Below are 27037 nucleotides of genomic sequence, written 5' to 3' on the forward strand. Positions count from 1 at the left end.
AATAAATAAAAAAAAGAAGCCTAAATCATGCTCTAAACACGCCCGCACACACAAAGGAAATAGCAGAACAAAACAAACAGAAAGCAATTGGCTATTAGTTACCAATATGCAGATCCTTAGCAAGAAACATTAGTTCTAAATGAAGAAACCTAAAGGCCACCTACTGGCTCCATTTATTTTCATTCTTATTTATTTATTTTTTTTCTGGCTCCATTTAAAGATGAACAGAAGCTACAATGGGGCCACCAGGAGGTGAAGCAACTTGGACACACTGTCTCACCTAATCCTCACCACTCCTTACCCCCTTTCACAGTCAAGATTCAGGCCCAAATAAATAACTCACCCAGCCAAAAAACAAGGTAATATGCTGACCCTCATGCACAAAGCAGGAGCTACCATCCCACCATTAGTAGGATATTTAGTAATTTATTAATTCAGCAAACATTTCAGAGCACCTACTGTATAGATGTACGAGGAGATCTGGGAACAGAGGGCCCACATAAATAAGACGGGGTCCCTGCCTTCCAGGAATTACAGGACTTTTGACATATTTTTTCCTTGGAGTCATAATAGATTTCTCTGAGTTATCTATATTCTGTACCAGAGCCTCTTGTCACCAGTGATCTCTCATACACAGACACATACGTAGACACAGACAGACAGACAGACAGACAGACACACACACACACACACACACACACCAGGGTATCCTCCAGGGTGATTTATTTGTAAAATGCTTATCAAGGAAGCAAAATACTGTGACACTGTGGTTAATAATAAGACATATAAAACTGGTCTTCGGGACTTCCTGCAGGGGGTGAGGGTTCGATCCCTGGTTGGGGAACTAAGATTCCCCCATGCTGCGCAGTGCAGCCAAAAAGTAAAAAGTAAAAAAAAAAAAAAAAAAATTAAAACTGGTCTTCATCCCCAGTCCCTGACCTACAGCTCCTAAAATCTTTGAAAATTCCTAAGCGATAAGAGTGCTAGAAGCATCTTTTGTTCCAACTCTAGGTGGCTCCTGGATGAGGGCTGGTCACAAGAAAGACCAAGTCATAATTAGAAACTTGAAATTTTTAGCCCCGTCCCTGACATCTCTAGAGAGGGGAGAGGGCTGGAAATGGAGATAATAATTGATCATGCCTACATGAGGAAGATTCCATAAAATCTCAATAGCGTGGGGTTTGGAGAGCTTCCAGGTAGGTTAACACATCCATGTACCAGGATGGTGACACAACCCAGCTCCAGAGAGACAGAGGTTCCTGCACTTGGGACCCTTCCAGACCATGCCCCACGTACATCATCTGGCTGTTTTTCTGTGTCCTTTCTCATATCCTTTAACGAACTGGTAAATGTGTTTCCTTGAGTTCTGTGAGCTGCTCTAGCAAATTAATCAAACCTGAGGTGGTCATGGGAACCTCTGATTTATAGCCAAGTTGGTCAGAAGCTGTGGGTAACCTGGGGACCCACTATTTGCGACTGGCATCTGAATGGGGGACAGTTTTGTGGGACTGAGCCCTTAATTTATGCGATCTGATGTTATCTCCAAGTAGGCAGCGTTAGAATTGAGTTGAATTGTAGGATACCCAGCTTGTTTCAGAGAATTGCTTGGTGGGGGAAAACTCCCAGACATCTGGTGTCAGAAGTGTTGTGAGGAAAACACAGGAGCGAAAAAACTGTTTGTTTGTTTTTTTTTTCAATACAGATACCAACACTGTCCATTCCCTAACCGTATGAATGGATTCTAAGAAAAACCTAACACAGGGGTTCTCAAAATCCACTGTGCTTAAGACTCACCTAGAGATTTTAGGATCCACCCCTAGAAATTGTGGTGATATGAGGTGGGGCCTGAACAAGTACCTGACACTGATGCAGTTAACTCATGAACCACACTACAAACAATTCTAGTCTATAAATAACACAAGTTTTCTGGTCTCTTCACCAAAAAAATGCTTTAAAAATAATTCTTTAAAGACAAAACAAAACTCCCAACAGTGGAACCTCATTCAATGACTCTCAGGTGCTTATTTGGCTAAATTTTATCTTTGGAGGGTAAGTGAAGTAGGAATATAAACAAAGCAGCAGCCAGTAAGTCAATCAGCAGCCATTTGCACATTCTCTGTAAGACATTTCCATCCATCTCCATTTATACTGCCCACTAAAGAGGACACAAACTAGAACCAGGAGTCCCTCATTTCTCCAGGAGAGCCATCCATCATGCAAAAGGATAAGGATGCATTTCATTTGGTTTTCCACAATTCAGTTGTGGGCTGCAGCACCTATCAGCAGCCTACTTACTGAGTTTTTCTGGATTTTCCAGTCAACTCTTCTTCAATTCTCTGGAGGCCCACAAAGATCCCATGGGATTCATTGAAGAGTTTTCTCAGGATTTGAGAGTAAACATCCTCATTCTTTCGGATTATATGGATAAAGGGGCAACCTGGCACCATGTCTGATTTTTCTGAAAAACAGAAAAAAAAAATTTAACACCTATCACCATCATCCTCATAAAAGAACCCACTCTAAAAACTTTGAGTATCTAATTACAAAAGCTTCAGCTTCTTTGCTACTGATTTCATTTATTAAAAATGATATGGGGCTTCCCTGGTGGCGCAGTGGTTGAGAGCCCGCCTGCCGATGCAGGGGACACGGGTTCATGCCCCGGTCCGGGAAGATCCCACATACCACGGAGCAGCTGGGCCCGTGAGCCATGGCCGTTGAGCCTGCGCGTCCAGAGCCTGTGCTCCACAATGGGAGAGGCCACAACAGCGCGAGGCCCACATACCGCAAAAAAAAAAAAAAAAAAAAAAAAAAAAAAAAAGATATGAATTATCATTTATCCACACATGAATTTTTATTTATTTGGTTTTTTGGGGGGTCACACCACGTGGCATATGGGGTCTTAGTTCCCCGACCAGGGCTCAAACCTGTACCCCCTGCAGTGGGAGCATGGAATCTTAACCACTGGAATTCCCCAAACATGAATTTTTAAACACAAATGTTTACTCTCAGACTTTACTCCTCAATTCACTGGCATATTTTGTAATGACCTTTCACCTCCATCAACTGAAATATACTAGAAAAAAGTAAACTCACTTAATATTAGCCTATGTAATATTCAGTAAACAAGATAAGCCTACAGCTGAAGTTTTATATAACATCAAAGTAAATATTATTTTTATATTACTTTTTTACTGCCACTACTCCTAAAACAAAGAATCAAGAACTGGGGCTTCCCTGGTGGCGCAGTGGTTGAGAGTCCGCCTGCCGATGCAGGGGACACGGGTTCGTGCCCCGGTCTGGGAAGATCCCACATGCCGCGGAGCGGCTGGGCCCGTGAGCCATGGCCACTGAGCCTGTGCTCCGGAGCCTGTGCTCCGCAAGGGGAGAGGCCACAACAGTGAGAGGCCCGCCTACCGCAAAAAAAAAAAAAAAAAAAAAAAAAAAAAGAATCAAGAACTGACTAAACTATTTTGCAACAGTGATGAAAAGGCTCTACAATGATAAATTATTAACCACCAACTTGTGGAAATTTCTTATATAACAGCCTCTCAAATAAGTTGTGATAATGTTCAATGGCTTGTCTTGAAAGTGATTTCAATAGATATAAACAAAAAAAGAAAAAAAAACTTGAGTTTCCAACAATCGAGGACAAGCCAGAAATGTTGATAAGCTTTCCTATTAAGTAGGAAAAGAGGCCATCCAGACCTAGTCACGGAAGTTTCTCTTCTGAGCAACTTCTACAGCTCTGCCAAACTTGAGATCTTCAATACCAACATATCCCATAAATATTTAACAACGTTAGGGATAATTTTTTATTTATTTGTTTATTTACTTATTTGGCTGTGTCGGGTCTTAGCTGCAGCTTAGTTGTGGCATGGGCTCTAGAGCGCGGGCTGAGCAGTTGCAGTGTACGGGCTCTCTAGTTGCGGTGCGCAGGCTCTAGAGCGCAAAGGCTTAGTTGCCCTGCAGCATGTGGGATCTTAGTCCCCTGACCAGGGAATGGACCCGTGTCCCCTGCATTGGAAGGCGGATTCTCAACCACTGGACCACCAGGGAAGTCCACGTTAGGGATAATTCTTAACTATAAAATCAAGAAAAACTACATTGCTTAAAAATTACATGAACTGGGCTTCCCTGGTGGCGCAGTGGTTGAGAGTCCGCCTGCTGATGCAGGGGACACGGGTTCGTGCCCCGGTCTGGGAAGATCCCACATGCTGCGGAGTGGCTAGGCCCATGAGCCATCGCCGCTGGGCCTGCGCGTCCGGAGCCTGTGCCCCGCAACGGGAGAGGCCACAACAGTGAGAGGCCCGCGTAGCACACACACACACACACAAAAAAAGACTCTTAAAAAAAAAATTACATGAACTTCATACCATGTAATCTGCCAAAATTATATGACCTTCATTAGCTCAATCTGTTCCTTGTAAGAGGAAAACCTCCACATTTGGATAAAGAATGTTGCAAATATTGCAAGAAAATCTCTTCAGCATTTTCTGGGATTTCTCTCTTGAAAAGGAGAAAGGAAAATCAAATATCAAGATTTCAGTTTTACCTTGCTACTAGAGGGAATCTGTATCGGAAAGGTAAGATCCATGTCCGATACCTAATGGAGCTTAGAGAACAAAGCCAAGGACAAATCATTTTGCTCTCCAGCTCGTTTGTGCTATGTATTAATAGCCTACGAAATTCAATCAAGTTCACAATGGTAACATAAAGGTAAGGGCTATTACATTTGCAAAAATTCACAATGAGGGGACTACTATAAAGAGAATTAGTAATAAATAAATAAATAAATAAATAAATAAATAAATAAATAAATAAGAGAATTAGTTACTCTGGACAAAAAGGAAAAAAAGCTTCACGTTTTTAAATATAAAGAAAACCTTTCTTTAACACTGGAAGACCATTGTTAACCTTTTTTCCTGGACTCAAAATCTGCCAGGTCTCATAAATCAATGAAAATTTTAAATAGCTACATAGTTTCAAAAATGAACATGGTACAAAATAAATGCAACTGTTTCATATTTCAGCTAGTCATATCTGAGAGAAGGAAAAAAAAGATGTGCCAAGATAGATAATCTAAAAGAAAAGAAAAAAAAAAAACTACCTTTTTTGTTGAAAGAGGTTTCACACACCAGCATCTCCCCTGGACCCCAGTCAAAACACATTTGCTTCTTCTGGGAATTCACTCCCGGAATCAACTAGTAAAAAAAAAATAAGATGCAGAAATTGTTATTCTTCCTAAAGGTTTTGTTTTCAAATGACTTGCAGGTATAATCCTAGAAGCCAGTGGTCGTGAAAGTTATTAAGTGCTAATCTATGAACACAGCTGAGTGTGACTGAGATCAGCCCTGTCTGTTAGACCCTAAATGAACAAGTGAATTTTGCTAGGCATGTCAACCCAGCCTGTCACTTCTGAAGTGTTGATAAAAAGTAAAGCTACACCCCAATCAATTACTATATGGTTATTCGGTGATCCGTAGTTCAGAAAAAGGGAAGTTAAAAAAAATTAAAAAGGAATTGAACTGTTTGTTAACTCACTAAAAAGACAGAGACCTCCAATCCCATGGCTTCTGTGACACATCTTTTATGACTTGATTTTTTTACTCCAACTCAGACCAACCCCTCTAAGTCTCAGCTTCATAAATCCAACTGCCTAATCCACACCTTTATGAGTTATCTAACCTCTAGAGCTATATCCATAACGTCAAGAATCAAAAAAGGAACTCTTGATGCTCATTCCCAAACCTCATTCCACTCCCCCAGTGGGACCAAGCCTTTCCCAACTGTTAGGAACAATCCTTGTAATACCCCGCTTTCCCTCATCACCCACTGAGTTTATTTTAGCTAAATATGCATCTGTCCTATACCCCAGCAATTCCATTTCTAAGTATTTATCCGGAAAGAAACAACCAAAGAAAGACAACAAGAACTGTAACTTATATTTCTTAAGAGCCCTTGACCTAAAAAGATAAGACCACTGGCCTAGAAAAACTGCTCAAGATTATTCTCTCTCTGAATCTACACTTAAACATCCCTGAATCTGCTAATTACTAACTGGCCTTCATGTGCCTTGATAAGAGGAAGCAGCTGCATGAAGAGCAGGCACAACAACTGCTACACAGGGTGACAATGGTTTTCAGGGTTATTCATCAGTCTCCTGAGGGTGTGTTCAGCCTAAGCCCAAAGAGCAGACTAACTCTCAAACACCCACGTGACTGAGTTCGAACTTGCAGAGTTGAGGTTCAGATTCTAGACTATGCAGTTCTGCCAAGATCATGCCCCCCTGAGAGGCTGTGTCCACAAGGCCAACCAGTTTCCTACCTAGTCTCCCCAACACCAATGTAAAGCTGGGTTATCACAGGTCAACCATCACTACCTGGGGCAAAATTAAGCTTAGATCATTTTCATTCCATTTGTAAATGCATGACTCATTGTCATGGTTCAATAACAAAGTGGCTCTCCTGGGCTGCACAGGGTACTGGAAAGGTTTCCCCATCCAAAGATTCGGACATAAGTGAAGGAGGGAAAAGCAAGATTAACACATAGTCTGTAAAAGTTCCAGTGATTCCGATAGCCTAATTTTTCACCCCGGAAACACTGACTAGTCCTTGATAGACATTTAATATTTAAGATACTTTATACATGTATTAAAAGTTAACAGTCTATAGCATATAGGAGTAAGCTTTATAGAGAGTAACAACCCACGTTAACTGCTATTTGAGATCTCATGTCTCTTTTTGTCCAGTTAGCTTTGAAATGACTTCTATTTTCAGTTTTTGGTTCTGTCAGATACTGCTTTGCAATCTGATGGCTTTAGCTGAAAACTGAAGGCATCTTAACCTTCTAAAACGCAAAAATACAAAGTCAGGCAACTTGCAGTTTAGTGGGGCTTATAGGTTACCAAGAGCTAAGAGATGCAGAACAAGCCTAAACGAATAGAAATATTTGACCTAGTCAGGAAAGGCTTTCCTGACAAAGAGGATACTGGAGCTTGTATGTAAAAAATGAGCAGGATATAAACCTAAGAGAGAAGAGATCCCAGGCAGGGGGAACGGTAGGTGTCTCTTATCTAACAACCATGAATCTCTTTATAAGCGTCGTAGATCATCCACACCTGACATACTCTCTTGAGAGTTCAAATACAACTGAAAGGAAACAGAGCAATAAAAGCAAGAATCGTCGCCCGAAAAAAAAAAAAAAAGAATCGTCGCCCCAAAGAATAATTATATTTAGTAAACCTTGGGCCAACTCAAGCAAAGCCAAGCTCACGGCGTTGCAATGTGAAGCTTAGCTCGGTTGGGAGAAAAAAGCCCCAATTCCTGTGCTTGGTTCAAGCCGCTCATTAAAGCATTAGCCCAACAGGAAAAGCCAGAGAAGTAGGAAGGTCGGGAAGACAAGGGATGGAAAGGGATGGAGTGGGGCCTCCAGGGCCAGGTATTCTGAGTATACAAAGGGGCAGAAACCCAGAGACCACTGCGACCCAAACACGGGCACCTAGTTAATGTGACTTCTGGACGATGGCAATTGTACTGAGGAAAGGGGACGAGCACCTCGCAGGCGGCAGAGAGACAGACAAGCCTGCAGGGACGAAGTGGACCCAATCCTCGGACCTAGAACAGTACTGTTCGGGGCACCCTTACAGTGACTGTCGGCTCGCCATCTAGGTCCTCCATAGCGCAGCACCTCACCGCCCGGAACTCGCAAGGCAGCCAACGCTCGCAGCTCGGGCCTCCCGCTCAGAGCCGGCTGAGAGAGAGGACCCCGTCCGAGCACCTCCTGAACTGCCTGCAGGGCCAAACCTCCAACGCCGCAGGGGTCTCTCCTCTTGGCCACGACCACCCCTCTGCGGCACTCCACACGTGTCTCTCCTTCCTGGCCTCGACAATACGACAGGGAAAACAGCGTCAGCGGCAGCCTATCCACACAGTACCTCTCTCGCCAGATCCGGCGCCGCCACGGACAACCCCAAGCCAGGCAGAGAGAAGGTCCCGGAGACGGCGGGAGCGGCGGTGATGCGGCTGCGCGTGCGCGTGCGCGTGCGCGTGCGTGTGCGCGGGCCGGGGCGAGCGCAGGGCTTGGCCGTGGTGTGAGTGACCGCACTACCTCTCCCGATCCTGGCTTTCCACTCCGCTTCTTGGTCTGCAGGTTAGCGTCATCGCCGCTGCTTCTCTGAACAGTGTCCGTGGCAAGAGAGCCCGGTCGGTTCTTCGGGCTTGTGTACGAAGGTATTCGCCGCCACTCCCACCCCAAAAGGCTCAAAAGTCATGGGGACAAAATTCATGCAACTGAAACAGCTGTGAAATTGAGACCACTGGGTTCAATTGAACACAAATACCGGTTGTTATCTCACAAAAGAAAAGCAGGAAAAGACACTCAAATTAGGGAATCCCAGGTCTTATTATGGAAAACCTCAACAGAAGTGCTCTAATAGGGGCTTCCCTGGTGGCTCAGTGGTTGAGAGTCTGCCCGCCAATGCAGGAAATACGGGTTCGAGCCCTGGCCTGGGAGGATCCCACATGCCGCGGAGCAACTAGGCTCGTGAGCCACAGCTACTGAGCGTGAGCCTTATGCTCCGCAACGGGGGCCGCGACAGTGAGAGGCCCGCGCAACTAGAGAAAAAAACCCTCGCACAGAAATGAAGACCCAACACAGCCAAAAATAAATAAGTAAATTTAAATTTTAAAAAAGTGCTCCAATAACCTAAAGAAGTTATTTATTTTGTAAATGCCATATTTACAAATACATAAACATACAAGGAATAGAATAGTACTGGTTCTAAATTCCCAGATAAGCGAGTTTTTTTCTTTTTTTTTTAACGAACGGAAGGTAATTCGAAATCTTAAAATAAACGTTAGGAAACAGTGCCTGAAAATGTAGCAGCTTTTATTATTTAGGAAAGAAATTTGATCTGAAAGCAAGACAAAATTTCAGTAATTTTCTTGGGGAAGGCTTCTTTCCCTGAGATGATTCTGAACGACCTATTTGAATGGTGAAAATAAGATGACTTGGAGTGGTTAGGAAAATCCTATCACCCCAATAGTTTGTTCTTTTGAGTTAAACACTGTTTAGTAAAGGAAGAAAAATCCTGTGGCTATCAGAATTTCATCCAAATTCCTATCCCTGAAGACAGCCATCTATAGGATAAAATATAATGTAGTTTTGCGCAAAATTCCACACTGTTCAACCATCTGTGTCTGGCTGCATTTTCCAAATGTTTCACAGAGTTTTACTGATCTGAGTGTTTCTGACACCAGTGGTGTGGCTACGAGAAATTATGCATTCGTGTCCATTTTCTAGTGGGTAAAAAGAGTCCTAATATTTTTCAGAATGTAAAATAAACATTCAGTAGCAGATAAACCAGTTTTTAAAAACTGGTTATTATATCTGCTCTATTAAAAATTCTTCAAGCAGCAGAAGTTAAAGCCAAATTTAGTAAGACATTGATAGAAATCATGCCTAATTTCCTTCAGAAAAAATTATTCTGGGGAACAGGATGAAAGACCAGCAAGGAAAGCCATTTTTCTCAAAAGAAGACCTGAGAAAAAAAAAATTTAACTGCAAAAGAGAGCTCTCCTGTTCACTGCAGGGTGTTGAGCAGAGCATGGCCCCTGGCCTCTGTCCAGTAGATGCCAATAATATACCCCTCAACAATTGTGACAGCCGAAAAAATCTCTAGAAGATGGGTGTGAGGATTTGACGAAGGCAGTCAAAAGATACAAATTTCCAGTTTGGGGACTTCCCTGGTGGTCCAGTGGCTAAGACTCCGCACTCCCAATGAGGCGTCCGGAGCCTGTGCTCTGCAACGGGAGACGCCACAACAGTGAGAGGCCCGTGTACCGCAAAAAAAAAAAATTAATTAGGTAAATAAATTTAAAAAAAAGATGACGGGTGTTCAGTAAACCTACTGTGGCCGTTATTTCATGATGTAGGTAAGTCAAATCATTATTCTGTATACTTTAAATTTATGTAGTGGTGGTGTGTCAATTATATCTCTAAAACTGGAAGAAAAAACATGTCTCAAGATATTCCCAGTGTCCCCTAGGGGACAAAATCACCTCTTTTAAGAGCTACTGGCATAGATATTCAATCACAGAGGAAGAGAGGAACAACCAAGTAAATATATTATCAATGAGATATCCACCTATTTAGAAGAATTACAAAGACTGATAAGAAAATGGAAAAGTCTTTCAAGAAGTTTTAAAGTGTTCACCTTTTGGTCCCCATAGTTGTACTTCCCTGTTCAGTGATGTAATACTACTCAGCTATAAAAAGCAGTGAAATAATGCCATTTCCAGCAACATGGATGGACCTAGAGATGATCATATTAAGTCAGTTAGAGAAAGACAAATATCATGTGATATCACTTACATGTGGAATCTAAAAAAATGATACAGGGGGGGCTTCCCTGGTGGCGCAGTGGTTGAGGGTCCGCCTGCCGATGCAGGGTACACGGGTTCGTGCCCCGGTCTGGGAAGATCCCACATGCCGCGGAGCAGCTGGGCCCGTGGGCCATGGCCGCTGAGCCTGCGCGTCCGGAGCCTGTGCTCCGCAACGGGAGAGGCCACAGCAGTGAGAGGCCCGTGTACCACAAAAAAAAAAAAAAAAAAAAAAAAAATGATACAGGGAACTCCCTGGTGGTCCAGTGGTAAGGACTAGGCACTTTCACTGCGGGGGCCCGTGTTCTATCCCTGGTCAGAGAACTAAGATTCCAGAAGCTGCGCAGTGCAGCCAAAAAAGAAAAATAAGAATTAAAAAAATGTTTAAATGATAAAAATGAACTTATTTACAAAACAGAAGTAGACTCAGACATAGAAGATAAACTTATGGTTACCAAAGGGGATAGCAGGAGTGGCCATGGCGGGGGGCGAGGTGCACGAGGGCGGTGATAAATTGGAGTTTGGGATTAACATACACACTAAAAATATATATATATAATAGATAAACAACAAGGACCTACTGTACAGCACAGGGAACTATACTTGATATCTTGTAATAACCTATAATAGAAAATCTAAAAAAGAATATATATATATGTATAACTGAATCACTTTGCTGTACACTTGAAACTAACACAACATTGTAGATTAACTATACTTCAATAAAAAAAAGTTCAGTGAATGTATTGTGAAATGGAACAATATTTCCCTACATTTAATACCCCAGCTGATACATTTAAAGTGAAATGTACTAGCTTCTTGGCTTTGACTGCTGGTGCAAGTTTGGGTCCCATTTTCTTTGCCATGACCCAAGGATAGAAAGCTGGAAGGTTTCCAGAACATCACAGATTCTGTGATTGTCTCCAGATTTCCTGCAGTATTCAGGAATAGAGTATTCAGTATTCCTGCAGTAGTCACAGAGATAGCTCAAGTACTCAACTAACCTCTGTTAGAACTGAAGGAAATTTGATGGTATAAACTATGCACCGTTTAGTCGTCTGTGTTATAAATTCAGTTATGTGTTTCTCAGGGTTTTTGGCAAGGATTTCAAGCTCTAAACAGACTCTCTCTGTGATTCTTATTTTCCTGCCCTTTTTAGGAATGATGTTTTTTCTTTGGCACCTGACCCTGAAGAGTACATTCTTGCTGGTTCCCCCATTCTTACCCTCTACTTCTATGGATATTTAATTATTCAAATACTGATATTTAATTAGGTTTCTAGACGAAGTAGGCCTTTCTTGTCCTAGTTAACCCCTAGTGGCGAAAACAGCTCAATGCACAACTCCTTCATTCATTCCCATTATGATCCAGGAACTGAGCTAGGCGCTCCCGAACAAAACTGTAAACAAGACAAGTCTCTCCTTTAATTGAACTGCCATTCTGCTCAGAGAGACAGCCAAACAAAAATTAAGTCAAAACAACTTGACTGGTGTTCCCACCACTACTCTAGGATATTTTTTTTGCACGTTTTTTCTCTGAGGACTTCCACAGGAGCCTGGATGCAGTCCTACAGTAATTCATCTCTGTCTGGGCTCTGAGTCAGAAAGTCTCAGGTCTACTGGCTCTACCACTTCAAGCTGGGTGACCAAGTTGCCTGACCTTTCTATGTCTCAATTTCTTCATTTGTAAAATGGGGATGATAATAATAGACGTTTTGTGAGGATTAAAGGCTTAGTACAGAATCCCCACATCATAATAACTCAGTTAATGTTTGCCACTGTTCTTCTTTTCTGTATATACTACTCCTTGCACTTTTTTCCCCAAAGCACCCTTTTCCAGTGCACAGCCACCCCGTTTCCCACTCCTATGAAAATGATAGTGGGAGAAACTTAATGTTGGGAAATTTCTGTTTTTCCACAATTTTTTTCCCTGGAAATTGGAGAAACTCTCAGTAGATTCCCTAGGCTCAGCTCACAGAATTACAGTTTGTCCTTGGAACATATATTGTTCACACGTTTGAATACACTTAACTACTTTTTATAGAACTCCTCCTTTGCCCAAAGGTGGTTTTGTAGTTTAGCATAACTTTAGGGCAGGGGTACTGTAGGACACACTTGTCACCTAGAAGCTAACAACTAAACAACCATTTGATTATTGGAGGCCCGCACATTTTACTGATGGTAAATTTAACATGACATATTCCTCTTTGATGGTTCTGTAGTCCTACAAGCCTGGGAAGATGTGTGATGTCAACATAAGACCTGGGTTCAGGAGAGCAAGGAGAGCATCTCTTTTGCTTTCTCTACAGTACCTGGCACAGCACCCAGCACGTTAGTTCCCTGGCATATAATAGAAGCTCAATCAACACTACTTGGCAGATGTGTGATAATGGGCAAGTTACTTAACTCTTTGAGCCTCGATAGTAAATAAATACGAATCCACTTGGAAGGGTTTGTATAAGGAGAAAAAGAACTAACTAGTAAAGCCCCACTCAGTGCCTGACACGTGGCAGTTGGTTCTCCCCCTTTCACTTCTTGTATATTTCCTACCCTTCCTACCCGCCCCCCCACCCCCCAAATTTGAGACAGGGACTTTGCCCAATGCCTAGCACGGGATCTTTGTTTTTTTGGCTGCGTCGGGTCTTCATAGCTTCGTGCAGACTTTCTCTAGTTGTGGCAAGTGGGGCTACTCTTAGTTGCGGTGTGCGGGCTTCTCATTGTTGTGGCTTCTCTTGTTGTGCGGGCTTCAGTAGTTGTGGCACACCAGCTCAGTAGTTGTGGCTCGCAGGCTCTAGAGCACAGGCTCAGTAGTTGTGGCGCACGGGCTTACTTGCTCCGCAGCGTGTGGGATCTTCCCAGACCAGGGCTTGAACCCATGTCCCCTGCATTGGCTGGCGGATTCTTAACCACTGTGCCACCAGGGAAGTCCTAGCACAGGATCTTATGCATAGTGATAGCTTCAATTTATTCAGTCATTCAGTGAATCTTGACACATCAAAAGTGCACAAAAGCTGAGAGAGAGCAGGTACATTCAGGAACCCCAAGTAACTGATTATGACTGAAGCAGAGGCTTTGAGGAGAAAATGATGAGAAAGAGCTAGAATAGTTAGCCCAGATTAGCTCTCAAAGAGCTTTGTAGGTCTTATATGAATTTTGGACTTTATCCTGTAAGGCAGAGGATTGCCACTGAACCAAGGAGTGGCAGAAAGGTTTTTGTTTTTTTTTTTTTGGCCTCGCCATGCGGCATGTGGGATCCTAGTTCCCTGACCGGGGATCGAACCCGTGCCCCCTGCAGTGGAAGCACACAGTCCTAACCACTGGACCACCACGGTATTCCCAGAAACTTCTTTTATTTTGTTTTTTATTTTAGAATGGTTTGTGGTTCTCAGGCTTTAGTGTGTTTAAGAATCACCAGGGAAGCTTGTTAAAAAAAGAGGGATCCTAGAGCCACACTGCCTGAGAATATGCATTTAAACCAGCACGTTAGGGACTTCCTTCGGGGGCCAGTGGTGAAGACTCCCTGCTTCCCCTGCAGGGGGCACAGGTTTGATCCCTGGTCAGGGAACTAAGATCCCACATGCCGTGTGGTGTGGCCAAACACAAAAACAAACAAAAAACCCAGCACCTTAGATGATTCTGATTCACTTAAACATTCAGACACAATTGGGACATACCTTAAAACCAAAAGATCAATAGCTCTGGGGAAACCTGACTTGAAGTTAGGCTTCCACTGCCTCTCCTGATCAATCTGCCTTTCTTGGCCTGTCCTACAATTAGGCCTTAAGCCTCCTCTTCCCCATGGCGGACCAGCTGGAGGCCCAGCAAATGGAGCAGATCCCGAAGACTGGACAGTGGCTGCAGAGAAGTAGACAGATTTGACAGGTATTTAAAAGGTGGAATTGAGCAGACTTGGAGACTGACTGTATGGGGAGTGTGTGAAGGGGTCAAGGATGCCCCCTAGCTTTTTGGCTTGGAGCAATTCGTTGTTGTTGTTTTGTTTTGTTGTTTGTTTGTTTTTTGAGCTGTGCAGCAAAGCATGCGGATCTAAGTCCTACAGGGGAAGCGTGGAGTCTTAACCACTGGACCACCAGGGAAGTCCCTGGAGCAATGTTATAATGGTGTGTCATACAGTGACCTGGCAACTTGAAAGAGAGGGGCAGGTCTGAGAAGTAAATTCAGGAATTTTAGTTGAGATTTGCTGAGTTTGAGGTGCCTCTAGGACATCCAAGTGGAGATGTTCAGAAGTCAGTTGGATTTATAGGCTGGAAATTCAGAGAAAGATCTGGACTAGGAATCTAGACTTGAGAATCATTAGCAAATAGATGGTAATAGAAGTGGGGTGAAGTCATCTCAGGAGAGGGAATAGAATGGGAAGAGAAACCGGTCCAGAGCAAAACCCAAGGAACATTTAAGGGAAGGGCTGAGAAAGACAGAAATTGCAAAGGGATCAAGGACAGGCCAGAGTCATAGCCCAAAGTCACAGGGAGGGATTTCAAGAGGAGTGACGAACTGGGAAGCATCCTGGACTCAGCAAAGAAGTCTGCGGTGACCTTGTAGAGAGCAGTTTTAGTGGAACCAGGCACCAGATTGCAGTGCGTTGAGGAGTTAGTGGGAGGTGAGGGAGTGGAGACAGCTGGCGTGCACATTTTTTTCAAGATATTTGGCCAAGAATCGAGAGAGATACGGTGGTAACTTCAGAAGGAACTAGAGTCATTTTCTACGGTAACGGCTAATGTGCGAGTGGAAGAGAATAAAGGACATAATCAATAAAACCTACCGAGAAGAGTGGGAGACATCCACGGCACAGATGTTAGGATTGTTCTTAAGGCAAGAGGGACCTACTTCAATTTCTGAACGGATGTAAGGAGGAAGTGATCGATTGGTTTGGAAGCTTGATACCGGGTGCTTCTCTCTGATGGATTCTGCTTCCTCTAGGAGGTTGGGAGCCAGGCAATGAGTAAGGAGTTTGTAGGATGAACCTTTTTCCTCAGCTAGTCAAAGCACAGGGTTTCCAGCAGGACGGAAGTAGTCACGGCACTAAGGCAAGAGCCTGGTGGGAAGCGGGTTGAGGCTGAAGCTTTAAAATCCGAGGGAAGAGAGGCTGAGAGGAAGTGGGATATTCCTCTGACCCTGAGGAAAGCTGTATTTGGGCCACCGAATGAGAGGTTATTTTCCCAGAACCTCGTGCTGGGGCTTTGATTTAGGCTCCCCCTTCCTCGTCTAGTCAGTCTGCCTTCCCCGGCTTGTGTGTCACGTCTAGGCCTCAAGCCTCCTCGTCCCCAACGAGGACCAGCTGGAAGCCATTTTGATTAAGCTCCACCACAGAAGGAGGACAATACAGCCCCGCCCAGAGCTAGGCGCGCCCCCGCGACGGCCCGGGTGCGCGTGTCCGCGCCTCTTCCCGCCGGCCTGGCGGGCGCCGGGCCCACGCTGGGGCGGTGCGGGGCGTGGGGTGGCGGTGGTTATGTAAGCCTTGCGCGCTCCCGCGAGGCGGCAACCAATGAGGAGCCCCGGCGGCTCGGGCTCGCGCACGCAGGATGGGGGGAGGGAGCGCACGACGTGCGCGCGCCCTCTCCCTCCTCCACCGCTGCCGCCTCCTTCTTCTGCCGCTCCTGGTGCTGCTTGTGTGCTCGTTCGGTGCGGACCTGGTACCTCTTTTGTGAAGCGGCAGCTGAGGAGACTCCGGCGCTCGCCATGGCCGACGAAAAGCCCAAGGTGAGCTCGGCGCCGGCCTCCGCGCCTCGCCGCGCGGCCGGGGTCACGGCGCGGGCCGGGGTCCGGCCCGAGCCCGCCGCGGGCTCCCCGCGCCTTCCCGGGCCCCCCACGGGGCGGCCGCGGCTCAGGCCCCGGCGCTCCGCGCCATTTTCCTCCCTCCCCTCTTCCTCCCTCCCGCGCGGGAGGAGGCCCCACCGCCCTCCCCCGCCCCCGGCCGCCTCGGAGTGCGCGCCGGGCGCGAGTTGGGCGGGCGAATCGCGGACACCCGCGGGCCCACCGGCCGCGAGCTGGGCTTCTTGGGCCTGCTGGCCAGGCGCGCGTGACGAGGGGCGTTAGGGCGCGCGGTGTCCCCACCCTCGGCGGACCCCGCGCCGGGCCGCGGCGGGTGTTGCCGCCTTGGCGGTGGTGAGGAGTTCCCTCCTCCCCGGGCTTCCCCCCTCCGGGATGGGGGCCGCGGGCATCTGGGGACCCCTGCCCCGGACCGCACTGGCCGGCTGAGGGCTCGGGGCGAATCAATGGGCTGCTGATGGGTTGGAAGCCGGATGCCCGTCGGCCGTCATGAGGGGCCGGGGTTGGGGGATTCCCGGGGAGTATTTCCCACATTTTTTGTCGGAATGGGCAGGGGCTTTTCCCTGGGTGCCAAATAACCCCTAACCTGCCGAGACCATGTGGTTTCGCGAAGTTGGAGGCAGATGTACGAGCAGAGAGACTTCGTAGGGCTTAACTTTTCAACGCGGGTTTTGAGGCTCCAGGAGGCTTTTCCCTGGAGGACTCGGGCACACACTTCTTCCTGGCACACGGGACTTTCTTTTGGTTTGTTTTGTGACACCCTCCCCCCTCCCCTTTCCATTCTGAAATGGTTTAGGGGCTACAGAATTCCTTCTACACTTGATTTTGATGAACTTCAGATTGGGTCAGAATCTACAAGGAAGACTTGTGGAATAAGTCTGCAAGGAATAAAACTGCATTTGACTCATGACAACAAAGGGGAGGGGAGAATAAGCTCATAACTAAAAATAAACAAAAATGAAGCTGCTGATAGAGGCGAACAATAATAGTGGTTCTGAGTTATTACCGCTGCTTGGGAGAGAATCAAAGGATATTCCTCAATTAGCTGGTGGTGTTTTTTTTTTAATGTAGCTTGAGATTTGTTATTAAGCTGATTTGGTAACTTTTTAACAAGAGATTTGTAATGAGTTTTGAATTTCAAGCTCTAGATTTTTTTTCTTGCATTCTGTACTCAAAGCATTTTGGAAAGAGAAAGGATGCTTATTTTTAATCTTTTTAGAGGAAAGACATATTTTGAGAGTGATACAATATATGTCATTTAAAAAAACTCAGATTCAAGAGGGCATTGCAGTAAATTGAGGGAGATCCATCTTTAAAAACCAGTTGTCGACACTGATAGTATTGGATGTAGACTGCTTTTCTGTTTCTGTGACATCTATTTAATATTGTTGCTTCAGGGTTTCTTATCTTTCAGATTGATTTCAGCAGCTGCAAACAGCTGTATGCTCTGTTATAAGAATGAGAAACCTGTTGATTTCTGAAGCAACTTGGGCTGCTGCTGCTTTAAAAGGTGTTTTGTTCTTCACATTCTCCAAATTCTACTTTTATTTTTCTTTCAACAGGAAGGAGTCAAGACTGAGAACAACGATCATATTAATTTGAAGGTGGCGGGGCAGGATGGTTCTGTGGTGCAGTTTAAGATTAAGAGGCATACACCACTTAGTAAACTAATGAAAGCCTATTGTGAACGACAGGTGAGGAACTGACTTGTATACTTCCACTGAATAAAACGTATTTTAAAAAAACAAACCTTATTTTCTTGAGAATAGAAACCAGCATAATATATCAATAGATTATCTTTGGTAGAATGAATATGTACTTATATACTTGATATGTCACAATTTTATCGTACACTTGGTTTGTTGATTCTTCATAAAATCCCTTAGGGTGGTTAATACCACATATGATTCTAGTTCTATGCCAGAAATGCATCAAATTATTTTCACATTATGTAGTTTGTTCCCAAGGGGATGCAATTTTACTTTTATAAGAAAATAAGAACGAACTTGGTAAAATTTCTTGTCAGGCTCTTTTTTAACAATTTAAAATTTGTCTTGTGTCAAAACAATTTATTTCGGGTGTTTTAACCAATTTGGAAATAAAGTTAAATGTGAGTTTAAGGACATTGCAATTTTCCTGAAGCATGTAAAAATCTTTTTACGCTAATAGTAGAGGTCAAGAGATTTAACCTCCTGAGCCAAGCATATATACATTCCTGTATTATAAGGATATTTGAATTTTACTCAGAAAATAGTAAATTTTTTACATCAGAAGAGGAAGTAGAAATGAACAGATGCTGGGAGGTAAATGTAAACTTTAAGACAAAGAAGCTTCTTTTTGTGTTGTTGAGTCTGTAACAATTCAAAGGTAATTTTAAAGATGACTTTTGCAAGTATAACAGAAACTCTGGTAGATCAGTTAATCCAGCAGTAACCTGGCAGAAGTATTTTTCTTGCTCAACCCTGGATGTATAATATATAAAAGTTTGGAAAATTATTTTATTAGACCAAAACAACTTATCTACATTGCAAATTCACCTCCTAAAAATAGGTTCAAAACAGAGTAAGGTTAAACCCTCTACAAGTTGGGAAATTGAGTTTGAGTTGATACTTGGGCCTTCTGCATGAGACTGAAGGGCTTCTGAAACTGAAGATTTAAACTTCTTTTTGAGTTTGAAGCTTTATTTTATGCCTAGTTTATTTATAACATAATAAGAGTACTGTGGTTATAATTTTTTATCTTCATAAACTTTTTCATAGTTCCTTACAAAGATAGGCCCTTCAGTGTACTTTCATTTAAAGAATTCTGGTGAAATCCCCTAACAGTTAGTAAATATGTACTTATTAATTGTGCTGAAGAATTTTTGCACTGGTATCTACCATATTTGAATACTAGTACTCCTTCAAGTTCCAGGGGAATTTTAAAAGGTAATCATTTTGTAGAATGTTTATGTAGCAAAACCTTATACAACATAGAAATTCATGCTTAGATTTGGTGACTTTCAACAAAACTCTCTGCATATCTTACCTAACTTTTCTCTAATTATTAAATTTTAGCTTTTAAATGGTCATATTTTTCAACACTGACTATGAAAATTTTCAAACTTAGAGAAAAAAGTTTACATTGAATACCCATGAGTCTACTGCCTAGATTAACTGTTACCAATTTACTGTATACATCTATTGATACTCTCTGTCCATCCTAAAATGGTCATATTTAAGACTTAACATATTTCCTGTAGGGCCCCCAAAGGAGCTTTTTTTTTTTTTTTTTTTTTTTTTTTTAAACCAGATGCCTATGTGCTGGGGCATTATACTGTGTGCCAGAAAAAGTAAAGCACATCCTGTGTATTCTAGATTATCCTTATAGGAAATTGTTTTATAAGATCTAGTTAGTGGGTCAGTCAAGAATTTTTTAGTTTTTCTGCTATGTTAAAGTAAGTCTACTATATTACCCAGGGTAAATAAAGTTTTTCTTGATTTTTTTCAGTTATTAGTAATAAGATTGGGATTATATTTGACTAAACTTGTTGGGGCCACTCTTAACTTGCACTAGAGGAAAAAGAACGTTGGTAATCCATAAAAAATATAATTCCACTGCATATCTGTTGGAATGCAAATATGAAAATATTATCCAGGAAGAATTTGGAAAGATGTTTATTCCCATTTTCTTCTTAAATTGGGGATAACCTCAGAGTTTTGAGTGAAACAAGATCCCTGTTTACTTTTCAGGTGGTTTCTCTGGTTCTAAGGAAGAGGGAGTTGAAGTATCATCTAATTGGGCTGATTCCCTGCTTTCTAAGTGTAGTTACAGGTTATTAAAAAAACTAAAATATTTATCCGATCTAATTTGCATAGCTAAAGTTTTTTTGGCAGGTGAGACTTCTTGACCAAAGATTTCCTATCAAGATTAATTGAATGCTCATATTTACTTTCTAATGAACTCATTTGGTATTGGCTCTCTGGAGGAGTTCCAGTGAATGCCTAATGGGCATCTAAAACTAAACTTACAAAGCAGGACTCTTGATTCTACTAGAAATCTTTCTCTGTTGTCCCCACTCAGTAAATAGCACCATTCTGCATCTAGTTGTCAAAACCTTAGGGTCCTCTTTGATGATGCATCATAACAAGTAAAATCCATCAGTGAATTCTGATCTCTATCTAAACTTGGTCCAGCACAGTAGCCACAAGCCACGTGTGAGTGTTTACCACTTGAAGTGTGGCTAGTCCAAATTGAGATGTGCTGTAAAGTGTAAAATGAATGCCAGATTTTGAAAACTTGGTGTGAAAAAAGTTAAATATCTCAATTTTTAAAATGTTGATTATATGTTGAAATGGTAGTATTTTTAAAGATGTTGAATTAAAACATTTTTACTAAACTTTTACCTTATTTCTAACTTTTTAATGTGGCAACTAGAAAACTTAAAATACCATATGTGGCTGACATATTTCCATTGGATAGTGCTGAGCCCTCAACCATTTTTATTCTATTCCTGATTAACTACTACCTCAGGGACTTACCTGATTAATTCAAAGTGCCCCTGTTGCCATCACTGAGTCCTCTCTTTTTTGTTTGTTTGTTTTGATTTGTTGTTTTGTATTGATTATTGTCTGTATCTGTCTCTGCACTAAAATGTAAGCTTCATGAGCCATAGGGCTGTTTTATTATACAACTATTTTTCTAGAGCCTAGACCAGTGCTCAGCATATAGAATGTGTTCAAATGCTTGTAAAAGAATAGAGAACATTCAAACCTAGTATTTCTGTAGTAGTTGGTTTCTAAGTAAGTTTTTCATTCACAAGTAGAGTTAGACTTCGCCCACTTTATATCAGCCACATATCCTTCAGGCAACTGATTGAGAGCATACTATTCCATTCTAGTGTAAATCTACCCCAACATTGTTTACTAGATTGTCAAGTGGTTTCAGAGAGCACAGAATAATTGGTTTAGTCCAGTTCATTTTTGTGAAATGAAGAAATGGGGACCCGAAGAGAGAACCTCACACAGCTCTTCTGGAGCATAACTCTAGAGCTCAGGGATGAGATTTATACAGAAGAGGAAACCAAATACTGGTTTAATGCAAATTCATTGTTTGAATTTACATGGTTTATGGAACCTTAAAGGCAAGTTTCCTGAATTTTGGACTTTTGATCTCTAGCAAAATAAAAGAGCTTTTATTGATAAGGAAAAGCATAAAAACAGGTGGCAATAAAGGAATACAATTTGCTTGTGTTCTACTGGCCCTGCCTTCCCTTCGCCCTTATTTTGAATGGCCACGCCATTGGATGTAGTGAAGGAAGAACCCAGCATATAGAAGATGCTAAGAGTTTTGTTGAAGCAGAGTCTCCAATGGAGTGTTTGTAAGTAGATAATACTTAGTATTAATGGCTTGGCATTGAATTCTTGGTTACTTTGTGTAATTGCAAACTAAATTTGAAAGTCATGAGGAATGAATTAGGTTATGGCTGTCACCTACCTGGTGGGGGATTGCTTGTATTCCTTAAGACAAGGGCTAGTCTGGAAGTGGTATGTGTCAAAGACCAGAGTGTTGTGTTGTGTTTTGTGTAATATTTATTTATTTACCTATGTATCTATCTGCACCGGGTCTTAGTTGCGGCATGTGGGATTTTTGTTGCAGCGTGTGGGATCTTTTTAGTTACGGCATGCGAGATCTTTAGTTGCGGCATGCGGGGTCTAGTTCCCAGACCAGGGATCGAACCTGGGCCCCCAGCATTGGGAGCGTGGAGTCTTAACCGCTGGATCACCAGGGAAGTCCCGAAGACTAGAATTTTAAAAGAAAGAAGTATGATTTTCATGTGACAGGTAGTTTTAAAGACCAATTCAGTGAATCATTGTTAAATAAAGGAATACAGTTGTTAAACAAGTGTTTATTGAACACTTCATTTCAGTATTTCTAGTCCTAGGAACTCAGTTTAATTTTCTCTTAAATATCAATTAAAACAGGGAGTTTTTGTAACGAGAATTATAGTTTGTAATTTGAGCATGATACAGGAATGACTTTGTGTAAGATGCTTCCGAGAAAGGTATTTTTCAAGTTAAAATATTCAAAGCATACCTCCAAAGAAATCTTGTCCTCATTTGGTTGCAACTTTACTATTTTGCCTCTTTCCCCTTCTCCCCACCCCTATGTCAGGTAGGTAATTCTTAATAATGGAGTCCCCTTTGTAGAAAGGGGCATATTTAAGCTCATTTATCTCCTTAAATGCACATAAAAATTTCTTGACACTCCCTTTTTGTAATAAAGCTCCTCAACTTAGCTTTAGGTTTATTTTCAAATAAAAACAGAAAATGAAGCATGCTTAGATACTGCTTTTCATCCATTTTTTTCCATCAGTATTCAGCACCTACCATGTGCAAGATACACAGTATGTAACTAAGTCTAGATTTCTGTCCCTACCGGAGCTTATTTTCTAGTACAAGGTTGACTAATAATTGCAGGCTTGGGTAAGTACTAAGGAGAAAAAAGCAGGTGCTTCTTTAGAGCTGTTCCAGGATTTTCTTGGATGTAGATTGTGGTCTTATAGATGGTTTTAGGGACGAGTTACTGCCTTGTGTTCTGTTGGAAATGTCCTTACTGCCCAAGGATAAGAACTTGAATATGCCAGTGGTGTGCCTAGTATTGTGCTGGGCTGGGGCTTAGGTTACTGTTACATAGTGGTAGGAATTGTTTGGATAGACATGAAGGGAAGGTAGCTTTTAGGCAAAGTTTTATTTTAATCATTACACATTTTTTAGGTGACTTCAGTTTTCATATTATTAATGGGTTTTGTTTATGTGTTTGGTTTTGGAGCACTTTTTAATGTGCGTTGAGGAATGTTGACGTGTGCATCTGTTGCTTCAAATTTCCTTTTAGTATCTAACTCATTTAAATGCACTGTTTGACTCAAGGTATGATCTATTCAAGCTTGAAGTAGCTATGGTCTCAAAAGTAGCTATGGCTCTCAAAAAGCCTTTTTTTTTCTTTCAGTCCTTTTTAAGAAAAATCATTTTTCCAATGAAAATCAAACATAGTATAGTTTAAAGAAAGTGAAAATCACCCCAAATCACTTAACCAATATAGAAATGTTAACATATTGATGATCATTTATTTAGGTCTCTCTTTTAAATATATTCATGGCCAAATATGCATGTAGTTTTAGTGCTTACTGTTTCTTTACATTCTTATTGCTTTTAAACTCTTTGTCCAGGGTTTGTCAATGAGGCAGATCAGATTCCGATTTGACGGGCAGCCAATCAATGAAACAGACACACCTGCACAGGTAAAAATGTCTTTGTGCTAACTAGAAAAACCAATGTTTTTTATAATTTTCTCAACAGCTTTGTTTATTAATTTGTGAACTTCTAGTCATTGGAATATAGTTCTTTACCAGAGTTCAAAGCTGTGTAAAATATGGCCAAAAGGGAACAGAAAGAAAAAATAGATTCAGGAAGTGCCAGTGGTTTTTAAATATTCAGTTATCACTTAGTAAAACTAGTAGGTCGTTTTACTTTAATCCATATTTTTCCTCTTGCCAGCATTATTTGGAAAAAATAAATAAAATTCCTGTTTGTTACTTCAGAATGTTGTTTTCCTTTTGTTTTCATTGCTGCAGCTCTAAATCATACCCAGGGATCCCCCTTAGATTGGTTGGCTGTTTATCCTAACCATTTTAGCCCCTCACGAATTCTCTTGTACCTATACTTCTGAACTGAAGAGAATCTAGTGGCTCTAACTGCAAGTCTCTTGATAGCTTATGTTTCACAGGGCTGTTGATAATAGGTGGCTTTCCATACCCTTACTACAAAAGGTGTTGTCTGATCCCTTAATCTCTTTACTTATTACTTCAGTTGTTCTGTCACTTTGTAGGGATCGGCTGGGCTATCTTCTTTAGCAGAAACTTTTTGTTTCTTTTTACCTTCTGAAGTTCCATTCAAGACATTCAGTTTTGGGGGAAAAAAACTTTGATAGCAGAAATTTTAAATTGGAGCCCTTGTCCTTTTGAATTTGTTTTATCACCCCATAAAAACTAGAAAGTGATAAATATGGTATGAGTGAAGCAGAAAATCCAGATTGTGGTTTTGTTGATAATCTTCAAAAACTTGAAATATCTATGAGTTGTACTTGAGGGAAGAATATTTTGAAGAAATTTCTGTTGATGAGTCTCTAAGAAGCAATTATAGTATGTAGCCACTAGGAGGAGCTGAATTCTCTTGATGAATGAGAGAGAGAAAGCTCTCTTGTATCCTATGAAGGCATTTAAAGTTTCACTATAAAATTGAAAAACATTCCAGTAGTTTCATTTCAGTGGATAGGCTGAAGACCAGTTTTGATGGTTTTAAAAGAATAAGAAGAACCCATTATGCTAAACTCTGATGGTAATGCATTTTCTGTTTTTGTTTTTGTTTTTTTGCGCTGCGGGCCTCTCACTGTTGTGGCCCCTCCCGTTGAGGAGCGCAGGCTCAGCGGCCATGGCTCACGGGCCCAGCCGCTCTGTGGCATGTGGGATCTTCCCGGACCGGGGCACAAACCCGTGTCCCCTGCATTGGCAGGCGGACTCAACCACTGCACCACCAGGGAAGCCCTATTTTCTGTTTTTTGAAGCCCTCACCCACCACCAAAAAAAAGTTATGGGACTTGTCTATTATGCTAGCTGCAAATAATTAAACCTGAGGAGGATTTGTTCAGTACTGCATTTATAAAATCTTCAAACTGAATTTGGAATTGACCTCATTTTAGTATTTGGAATTGAATTTATTTTAGAGTGAAATTGATTCATTTTAGAATTGTTCTTCCAGTACTTATTAAATAGCAGAATTGTATAAATTAGAACATCTGCTTGGCAGCCAATTTTAATAGCAGTATAATTGTTATGTACTCATATTCTCTTAAGTACTTCACTTTCTTTGACTCATTTAGTTCTCATAACTGAATATTCCATTTTACAAATAGAGAATTGAGACTTAGTCATTAATATTTTAATGCTTTAGTCCTACTTTTACTGTATTTGAACTTCATTAGAAACAGTTCCCTTTCCTGTCTTTAGATGCCCACGGTTGTTGTTTTATCTTCAAAATTACCCGTTTTTAGAAAATTTTTCTTGGGTAATTATCAGCATTATAAACTGTTCCAAAGCTTGTTTACCTTACAGTGTTGCCATATGTACCAAGACCTTCCTGCTGTCAACATGGTTTTATGTATAATGTGTGGGTAGTAAACCTTGCAAACTTAATAGCATTTTGAATTTTGCTGTTTTTTTAACAAGTCTGTTTTTGCTCATGCTCCTCTTCTTTTTTTTTTTTATAACATCTTTATTGGAGTATAACTGCTTTACAATGATGTGTTAGTTTCTGCTTTATAACAAAGTGAATCAATTATACATATACATATGTTCCCATATCTCTTCCCTCTTGCGTCTCCCTCCCTCCCACCTTCCCTATATCCCACTTCTGTGTTCCTCTTCTTACTACATAGTGGTAGCCACTGTTTTGTGCATAGGCAAAGATATATTCATATTATACACATACACACAAACTTAAAAATATATATACAAATATAATACTATAAGCTGTTTGCTGCCTAGTTTTTAAATTTTTTTAGCCTAATACTGTATCTAAGGGATATTTCCATTTCTGCATGTGTAAATCTATTCTTTAATAATAGGTACATGGTATTTCATGTATGCATGTACCATATTTTTTGGGGTTTGATATTTTGGTTATTTTCAGTATTTTGCTCATCTGAACAACATTGCAGTGAGAGCCTTTATACACATCAGTTTTATTTTCAATAATTAAAGGTGAGATGATTTAACTTACGGACATACTCAGCTTTTTAACTTAAAAACTCAATTTTCTGTAATCTTAATAAAAAAGACCAAGTGAAAAATTATTTAAACCTAAGTCTTATGCTACTTTAAGCTGTGGGACATCTAAAATAATGAACACTGGAACCAGGTGGAACTCGTGCAGATTTTCAGGCTATTTAAGTCTGATAGTTATAAATTTTAAGAGCTAAATAACCAGTGGCCGATTGTTTTTTTTCTCATTTATGCTAGTTGGAAATGGAGGATGAAGATACAATTGATGTGTTCCAGCAGCAGACAGGAGGTGTCTACTAAAAAGGGAACCTGCTACTTTACTCCAGAATTCTGTTCCTCCAGACCAAGAAGACATTCTCAATTAGAAAAACGCAATTTGGTTCCACCACATCCTGACTACTACAGTATAGTTTCTCTATTCTTTCATTTTCCCCTTCCCCATTCCTTTATTGTACATAAAGTAACTGGTGTATGTGCACAAGCATATTGCATTTTTTTTTTTAACTAAATGGCCAACGGTATGTTTTGATCGACATCAAATGGAGATGGAATGGGGAAAAATACTGGTTCTGTGAAGATACCCCCTTTTCTCCATTAGTGGCATGCTCATCAGCTCTTATCTTTATATTCCAGTAAGTTATTTTGCTCTCACTGTTTAACAAAAAAAGAACAACATAAAAATTCTTGCATACCTTGTTCGATTGGAGAATTTTAATGTTTTTCATTTATCATTGTAAAACCAAGGACAATTTTATAACTTTTTTGTACGTAGCTGTTACATGTAGGGCAATCTGTCTTTAAGTAGGGATAAATTACTCTAAAAGAAATGAATCCTAGATAGTTTTCCCTTCAAGTCCAGCGTCTTGTTGTTTAAATAAACTTCTTGTTTAAAATGAGCTGTTTTCTTTATTCTGAGGAATATTAAATAGAAAGTTGAAGCTTAGAGAAAAACATGACCTGAATAGGCCTACTAGAAGTAACATTTCAAGGAAGAAATAAAGCTACTTTGCATTTCTGACAGACTAAGCGAAACAAGGAATAACAAAGTTATATAAATG

The 27037-nt window shown here is 41.4% G+C and overlaps 2 protein-coding genes across 3 annotated transcripts in view; one reads left to right on the forward strand and one right to left on the reverse strand.

The window, feature by feature from the left end:
• Positions 1-7676, reverse strand: part of NUP85 (nucleoporin 85) — a gene marked incomplete at its 5' end in the record, with an annotated part of 29071 nt that extends 21395 nt beyond the window's left edge. For both annotated transcript variants that reach the window (XM_079725832.1, XM_079725831.1), the window contains 3 exons: positions 2296-2458; positions 5108-5201; positions 7644-7676. In XM_079725832.1, the coding sequence (XP_079581958.1) occupies positions 2296-2458; positions 5108-5201; positions 7644-7676 (290 nt within the window). The remainder of the gene's footprint in view (positions 1-2295; positions 2459-5107; positions 5202-7643) is intronic.
• Positions 7677-16016: 8340 nt separating this feature from the next.
• SUMO2 (small ubiquitin like modifier 2) lies at positions 16017-26867 on the forward strand. The gene is made up of 4 exons (XM_079725955.1): positions 16017-16093; positions 17725-17856; positions 23370-23441; positions 26217-26867. Exons 1-4 carry the CDS (start codon positions 16073-16075, stop codon positions 26277-26279), a joined length of 288 nt encoding a protein of 95 aa, XP_079582081.1. The 5' UTR covers positions 16017-16072; the 3' UTR covers positions 26280-26867.
• Positions 26868-27037: the final 170 nt, after the last annotated feature.

The sequence above is a fragment of the Hyperoodon ampullatus genome, assembly GCF_949752795.1.
Source record: "Hyperoodon ampullatus genome assembly, chromosome: 19".
Taxonomy (NCBI): Eukaryota; Metazoa; Chordata; class Mammalia; order Artiodactyla; family Ziphiidae; genus Hyperoodon; species Hyperoodon ampullatus.

Bases quoted from the DNA above. Each gene is read 5' to 3' on its own strand.
- SUMO2 (XM_079725955.1), top strand. From the start codon at position 16,073: ATGGCCGACGAAAAGCCCAAG. The intron at 17,857-23,369 runs GTGAGGAACTGA...CTCTTTGTCCAG, and splicing joins AAGCCTATTGTGAACGACAG to GGTTTGTCAATGAGGCAGAT. The intron at 23,442-26,216 runs GTAAAAATGTCT...CATTTATGCTAG, and splicing joins AAACAGACACACCTGCACAG to TTGGAAATGGAGGATGAAGA.